Genomic DNA, 8,234 nt, shown 5'->3' on the forward strand with positions numbered 1-8,234 from the left:
CTCTCTATCTCTCTCTCGATTTTATTTAATTACTTGCATGCATTCTCGCCAAGGGCTCGATGTATGCAGTAATTACCGTGAAAGTTAACGGTAATAAATAAACTAATAACAACTCGTGAGATAGAAGGCGCCAGCTAAGCAAGCTCAACGCATTCTCAACGATGTTTTTATCGCGATGTAGCTAGGCGCCGCCGCCGATAAGTGACTCAATGCAAATACAAGCGGCGGCGGCGATTCTGCTAAATGCCAATATGCTTCTATGTACTTATCGATGCATTACGCGGCGGTAGAAAATCCCGATCATACGTGTCATGCGTGTTCATTTGGTCGAAATTCTCGTGACAGTAGAAAAATACGAATTATCGCGTCGGTTAAAGTACAATTATAGCGTCATCTTACAAAATCGCGTATCGCGAACGCGATTCTTACGTCATTACATTACCATATCACTTATACTCTGTCACAATCGATAAAAAATTTATTGCAATCGTTATACGGGTTTACTCGCGTTTAACTACCGATTGGAGTACAATAATCGCGATTTGTTCCGCTCGGCGGGATATTAATGCTTAACGGCGATCAGACTGGGATAATCTCGCGATATCCAACCATTGAGAATAATACTCATGCAGGCGAAATTATCAGGATTGCAAGTCACCGCGCGAGAATTATGCGTCTCGTTCATTACTCGTAAACGATGCCGTAATTAAACCACAAGCCTTCGTCGTGCCTGCGTCTTCGAGAGCAGACCGATTGACTGTTTATCTTGCGGCATCGAGATCATTAATACGTCGATCGATGGAGATTGCGCATCCGGCTCGACGGGGTTCATTTGATGGACCTTGAGCATGCGTGCTTGAAGATCGAATAAAATGAAAGATAGGACAAGAACGAAGGGCAAGAGAAAGTCGGTGTTGTTTTCACGTAGATAGACAACGTGGTGTCAAATGTAGTTCCGAAGGGATTAGTCATGCTTTTTACTAAAAACTTATTTCCCGCTGCGACGACCACCGTCCACTGCCACGCGATCACATTGATCTTTAAAGTTAGGTCCACAGTTACTTCCTGGTAGAAAATCCCGTCTAATAATTGAAAAAAACTGTCGCGACTATATAGTTACTGTGTTATATTATCGTAGGACTGGTATTAAGATTTGTTCGAGCCATTTATTGAGGATTTAGAGGATTATAACTATAACTTCTCCTTGATTGCATAAATCCTTAATGCTGATGTTGTTTATGACATTTTTGTTGCGTTTTTAAAGCTGATATTGTTTATTCAATGTTGTCGGTTATCGATTATGGAATTTTATTAATAAAGTTATTAATAATACAATTATATATATTATTTTAATAATTCCACATATTCTAATCCTATTTATCTAATCGCGGTTAGATTTTTTTAATAATAATTGTTGTAAAAAAATTTTAAATGTTCAGTATTTACTGTACAATCCCTATAATTGTAAATAAAATCTGTATATAATTATATTGGTTATAATTTGAATATAGAAAACTTATTCAAAATTATTAATGACGCTATATAAATATTTTATCATTATTTTTATCCTTGTAGCTTCAGGAATGTTTTAACTTGCGCATACAATCACGGTTGGTCGTGTAATTTAAAATGGAACGGTCGTGTTCGTTGATAGCTCGCGACAGCAATCGGCTATAAATTTATGTACGGTGTGTTATTTGAGCGGTAACGCATGATAACGGCACGCTAAGTCCGTTTGGTTATCGTTAATCGGCGCAAAATCGGTTGCACATGTGTTACCACATTCCAGTAAGGAATTCGCAGGTACGCGGTCTAAATTTTTGGGAGTGAAATTCATTCTTGCCCGGCTGACGCAACTATCACTTTTCTTGAAGAGAAATTCCACTCCCAACAGAATCCGCGCAGAACGAACATCTGTGAAGTTCTAGCACTTCCATTTAAAAACAAAAAAAAAAACTTTTTCTTACAATATCAATGCATCTCGAAGAGTTCCAGAATTTTGTAACAGAATTAAAAATAGTTCTGATGAATTAAGCCATAAATAATAAAAGCATCGATAAATTTTTAGGGTGCCAACTTCACAAAACTAAGTACGAGAAATTGTGATATCTCTTAAAATATCAGGGTGCATTCCGAGTTACGCATGAAGCGCATGATGCATCATTTGTCCTTGTTGTTTATCAATTAGTAAAGAAGGATAAAACGATACATCATGCATCTCATGCGTAACTCGGAACGCACCTTTAGTTTCGAGAACGATGCGCGAATCGCGAAGGAATGCAGACCGATTGAATTCCGCGTATTCGCCGATACTCCGCGATAATCCATTCAGTGACAAAACAAGAGTTACATCTCTCTCTGCCCCCATTGCGTCGTCCTTACCGGGGCAACACCATGATAAGAAGCGGTGACTGAGCATCTTATCAAACGAATTCTTCAGCGGCGTGACTCATTGACAGCGATACTTATAGGTACCATATGTATTACATCTCCACCGTGCTATGTCGGCGCAATATAATCCGAAATTATAACCCTAATCCGTTTACGATTACCGGCACCATGCCGTGTCGGTCGCTTTCATCGACCCCTGAACTCCGCCTACTGGAAGCAATCGAATCGAATGGATGCTACTATTTTGATGATCAATAGAAGGAGGACGCCGATGATTCATAACGACAGGCGAGCTGGCGATGACAAGAACACCCGGACCGATCGCCCTAATAGAACATCTACGTCAAGTCCACCCCATAATTATTTATAATTATCTTTGATAAATGCATTACTTTTGATTGTGCCACTCACGGTAGCTTCGGTTATTCTAATAATAAATATAATAAAAATTGATTGGAACGATATAAGATTAAGATTTTGGATGAAGAACAAGGATTTAATAAAAGAGTAATTTCGTAAGAGTAAGCGATCCATTTAAAAAAGCAAAAAAATGGACTGAATTTACAAAATGACACGGAAATGTTGGATCCGTTATACAATGACTTAATTAAGAAGAAAAAGATGATGTTTCCTTGACTATGAATAGCATTGCAAAAATTTCAATTACCAACACAATTTTAGCTAAATGACAGAATTCTTGTTTGGGTATTCAACTAAGTACAACAGACGATTATAAAGTTCTTAAATTTGGACAACAGCCTAGCGATGATTCATGAACTGTATTTATCTATCTTTTTACAACGATTTAAATTGACTCCGAAAAATGTTATTGACACACTGAAGAGGACCGAATCTTGTGATCGAAACATCTGTAATTGATGATTATACTCGTATATTATATTTTATTACACACATACAACTGTGTCGGCTCTCATTGGCATTATGCTCCTTTATTGATTTAATTTTTGGAGCCTTTTTTAAATTTTTAATTGAAAATTGATAGCTTTATAATTCTTGAAATTTTAATTTTGTATAATAAATAACTACATTTACTTCCTTAGCAAGAAAAACAGAACATTAGAATTAAGTTCAATTTCGAGTTATTTAACAACTTTGTTTTACTTAGCATTCTTCACGTGCGCTTTGCATACATGGAAAGAACAGTTTTACTGAAGCATTTAAAAATTTGGTTTGGTGCACTGAAAGAAAAAAATGACTGAATATGGCATAGCATTTTTAATTGGCAGCAGCCAATGTTTAGTTGCGTTAGCAACTATCAAAATTCTACATTGCGGATAAGTTAACACAATCAAAAATTGGTTGTTGTAATAAAAAATTAGCTGATGCAGCTAATTAAAAATTACTTTACTATATCCAGTTAAAAATGTTATGCCATATTTTATCATTTAATTTGCTGCAGCAGCCAATCTTTTCTTTCAGTGTGAATTAACAAAATTATTTTTAGATCTATATCTAGCTAAATTTTTTGATATTTCAGCAAAATCATTCTTCCTGTGCACAAGTGTAGATACAGACAGCTTAATTTTATTCAGTATTCTTAACGTGTACAGAGTACACTTAGCTAATTTAATCTCACGCGACTAATGAAGGATCAAATGTTGAAAGTGCCGTCCTTTTCTAAGTCTATCTTTCCTCAGAAACAGATATAACCAGCTCGACTTCGGCATTTTGCTTGGAATTAATTTGCGACGAGTGAGGAAACGCGCGATTACAGACGGATCTTGTTTCTAGTCGAGTCACCTCGCATGATCGCTCGAGAGATCCGATGAGATGCTAAGGAAACGACTGTGGAACTCCACATGTCCCATCGGATCTCTCGACAGCTTTCCTTAGCATCTCATCGCTTATCAAAGTAGTTAGTTCCGTTTCATTTGCTCGGAACGGCGAACGCGCGCACGCGTCAAGTCCCGTCCATTACGAAACGGTGAGAAGGCGTGTTTCCACCGTGTGAGAGGCGTCGCGACTTCCAGACGGGGACCAATCGATGATTTCTCGAGAGTCATTAACTCACATAACGAATGATGCCAGGAGAACGTTGATGTCGATACCGCCATACTGTTATGTATGGCGCCCGCACTTCTCATCTTTATCAATTAGAATTTATACGATTGCGGAATTGTTGGGATTTAGGCAACAAACAGGATTATCATTCCGCGGTCATGTATTAATAGATGGTGCGATAGTCAAAGCCTGGTATAAATAAGATAAGGAATGATGTAGATATAATGTAAAAGAAAAAAAAAAAAGGAAAAGCTTTCGAAAAGAAACATTGTCGAGCCTCTCACGAGTGAATATATTCCTGTTTGGTAGGTCAGTAACACATCTTACTAAGCGACGTAATCGCCGGAATTGCCTGAGACAAGTGAGTATAAGATAAGATATCGATTAGTAATGATGAGTGACGAAATGTAGACGACGCGACGCCCGCACCTTGCATGAAATGCCGGCGTTCAGCTCCGTTAACTTTATCTCGAAATTGGGTCCAGTCGGTTGTGACACGTCGTGGTGAACGTGTTGTCCTCTCGATTTACACGGTTGATTGCGACTCTTCATTCGTGCAATTAACTTACGATTTTACGGAAAAGGATTCATCGAAGAATTGAACAGTTCTTGGAGTTTAAAGAGTTCGTGATATATCAGAATTTTGTGTATTTAGAATTAATCACATGAAAATCTTGAACAAGTTTGAAGTGACGAGTGGCTTTAAAATTTGCTGGAGATTTTTCTTGCGTGAAAGGTGAGAACGAGAGTGAGAATATATATTGTAATAAATCATGATTATATAATTTAAAAAAAGAAAACGAAATTTTATAAGTTAATATTCACATTCATGTTCAGGATTGATATTTTCGCATTTTATCACTCAAAAAATTACTAAATTTTAATAAATATTTATTTAAATAGTAGGTATTAACTAAATATTTACTAAATGTAAACATTTATATGGTAATAAGAACTATTAATTTAAATATAAGTTTTTTAATAAGTAAATATTTATTTGCTCCAAGTAAATGTTCAGTAATATTTAAATAAATATTTATTAAAATTGAGTAAACTTTTTCAGTAATATTGTATTATACAGAGTACAATTGTGGTCTATAGTATTGTCGAGTAATAATTTTATCGATTAGATAAGAAGGTGTACTGAAAGAAAAGATTGGTTGTTGCAGCAAATTAGATGGTAAAATATGGCATAGCATTTTTAATTGATTGCAGTAGTTAATTTTTGGTTGCTTTAGCCTATTGAAATTCTATATTGACATTACGGATAGGCTAACGCAATCAAAAATTGGCTGCTGCAACCAAAAATTGACTGCTACAGCCAATTAAAAATATTATGCCATATTTTACTATCTAATTTGCTGCAGCAGGCAATCTTTTCTTTTAGTGATAACTGAACTGAATCAGTTTCTAGATTAGCAAGATATTATAAAATTTATTTGAATAATTTAGAAATTCAATTTGAACTCGATCGAAGCTAATAAGAGTGCGTGACGTGTTTATGCAATGAAAATAATCGATTGCGAGTTTCGATACTGATTCGGATGGAATGATTTGGCAATAATAATATCATCGCGATTAGCGGCGATGTAAAAGGCCAGAAATATTCGAGTACATGTTTATTGATTCTGTCGACAGATCGGCGGCGCAGTAGCCATGTCATCGCCGGATCGGCACGACGGATCATCACGAGAAATCGGCGTGGAGCCGGGAGAGAGTCATCGTCGTCGGCCCGGTATACTTAGGGCCGCCGAATAACGCCGGCAACCGAGAGATCGGTAACCGAAGGATCGATACGAGCGGATCGATCCACCAGCTCGCAACCTACGGCCTCCTTGCTGGCCTGGCCAGCTACTATGCGAATTGAAGCTCTCAGCACCCTCGTCGCGGTAAGTTCTAATTGTAAGATGAATTTTTCGGCGAATTGCTACTTTTACACTGAGAAAAATGTCTGATTGGAAAATGGACGAATCAGAATTTTCTAATTAAATCTACTAAATTCTAGTTGTGATAATTGGAATTCTGATTGATCAGTATCTTCCGGTTCGTCCAGGCATTTTCTTAGTGTACATTCAAATCCGGTAAATTTCATTTCGAAATTCTCATTCAACGCAATGTGTTTAACGAATTATGTGCACATATATTCAAGAAAGATAATGAGTAAGAGCGGAAGCTCAGAGTCTTGCATATAAATACATAATATATAAGAAAATAAATTAATCAAAGTCCTTCATTTCCTCCCTTTGTATAAAAGATCTGATTAGTTTATTTTCTTATGCTTTTTGCAAAGACCTGTGCTCCAGCCTTAACTGAAATTGGAAATTTTGAAAAAAATTTAGAAATTAAATAAATCGTTGAAGATCGCATTAATCTGATTGAATCCATATTGGACTATAAATTAGAGATTGAGGATTGCAAATTAAAGATTCAAATTAAATCGATCAAAATCAAACGTATTAAAGTCAAAATTCATTTGATTAATCGAATTCTAATTTTTAATTTGTAAATGTTAATCTTCAATATAATACGGGCTTTGGATAATTGACTCGTTAAATTATCTTTCGAAGAGAGAGTCAATCGAAACCTGTTCGACACACAAAGTGTTAACAGTAGCCTCTCCACGGATATCTCTTAATAAAATCCTTCATGCGCCTGTTGCGTGCAGAGTGCTTAAGGTCATCCATAATTATAATCGTGTACGAGCCCCCGTACGATTGATGCAACAATCGACGAGCGTGCACGTCCTGGCGTTGCATTGTACCGGATGAGCGAGCAGCGAAACAATAATTACAATGTCCCGTAACTACGTAACGATCGTAAAGTACGTACCGCCGACCGCGTGCGTTATTAGCATATTATTGAGATAGCGGACCGCTGATAAAGCTGTGTGTATGTCTCACGTTTTCCTCTCTCAACTACTGTCACGAACATGTCGATAAATTTTTAGGATTATGACGAGGATCTCACGCACTCTTCCACGTCTCTCTTCACATTTTTCTTTCTCCCATCATCTCCCATCTATATTTTATCACACAATCGGACACCTTCGTCGCGTTTTCGTACAACTCACTTTCGATATAATTCGAGACATAATTGTTATTATAATTTGAATAATTTCATATATAAACGCGTCAATTTGTATTAAAATCTTTCTAATAATATTCGAAGAGAGATGGAATCTATCGGGAGAGATATGGCATAAATTTTTATAGCATTTTTCGTAATTTTGGATTTATGCCACTTGTCAACTAAAAGGTAAAAAAGTATAATTTATTAATTAACCGACCACGAAATTTATTTAAATGTTTTTAATTTGTAACAATTTAATTTTTTAATTTAAAATCATTGTTTATCCCTACCTATCCATAATCATTGTCCCTATCTATATAGTTCCTACCTATCCACATTTATCGTCCTACCTACCCGTATTTTAATTTATTCATGCCTATTCGCGTATATTTCCCGTGCATTCCTACCATTACTTTACAAATGAGTACTAACACCGCGAATGCGTTAATAGCTGCGTTTAGCAGAAAAAGCAACTTTGCAAATGATGTAAAATTCTCCAATACGATTGATTTTTGCTTTAGGTTCCTTATGGATTTAAATGTATAAATCAATCATTTTGAAGAACTTTACAACAACTGCAAAGCTGCGCTTTCTCTGCTGAACGCGACAGCTAATGCCTAACTATGTCCTATCGCGTACTGATAAATTAATTAACCGGATAATCTAATCGCGATTTATTTATTAAATAAATAAGCAATAAATCATAATCATTAAAACAGTCTTCCTATCTTTAAAATACAAAAAAATTAACA

General features: G+C 36.1%; 1 protein-coding gene across 1 annotated transcript in view; it reads left to right on the forward strand.

The window, feature by feature from the left end:
* Nucleotides 1-8,234, forward strand: part of LOC108754887 — an 87,640-nt gene that overhangs the window by 59,985 nt on the left and 19,421 nt on the right. The window contains exon 2 of the mRNA XM_018497539.1: nucleotides 6,052-6,302. Within this exon, the coding sequence (XP_018353041.1) occupies nucleotides 6,270-6,302 (33 nt within the window). The 5' untranslated portion in view covers nucleotides 6,052-6,269. The remainder of the gene's footprint in view (nucleotides 1-6,051; nucleotides 6,303-8,234) is intronic.

This window comes from Trachymyrmex septentrionalis, unplaced genomic scaffold (genome assembly GCF_001594115.1).
Source record: "Trachymyrmex septentrionalis isolate Tsep2-gDNA-1 unplaced genomic scaffold, Tsep1.0 scaffold81, whole genome shotgun sequence".
Classification (NCBI taxonomy): Eukaryota; Metazoa; Arthropoda; class Insecta; order Hymenoptera; family Formicidae; genus Trachymyrmex; species Trachymyrmex septentrionalis.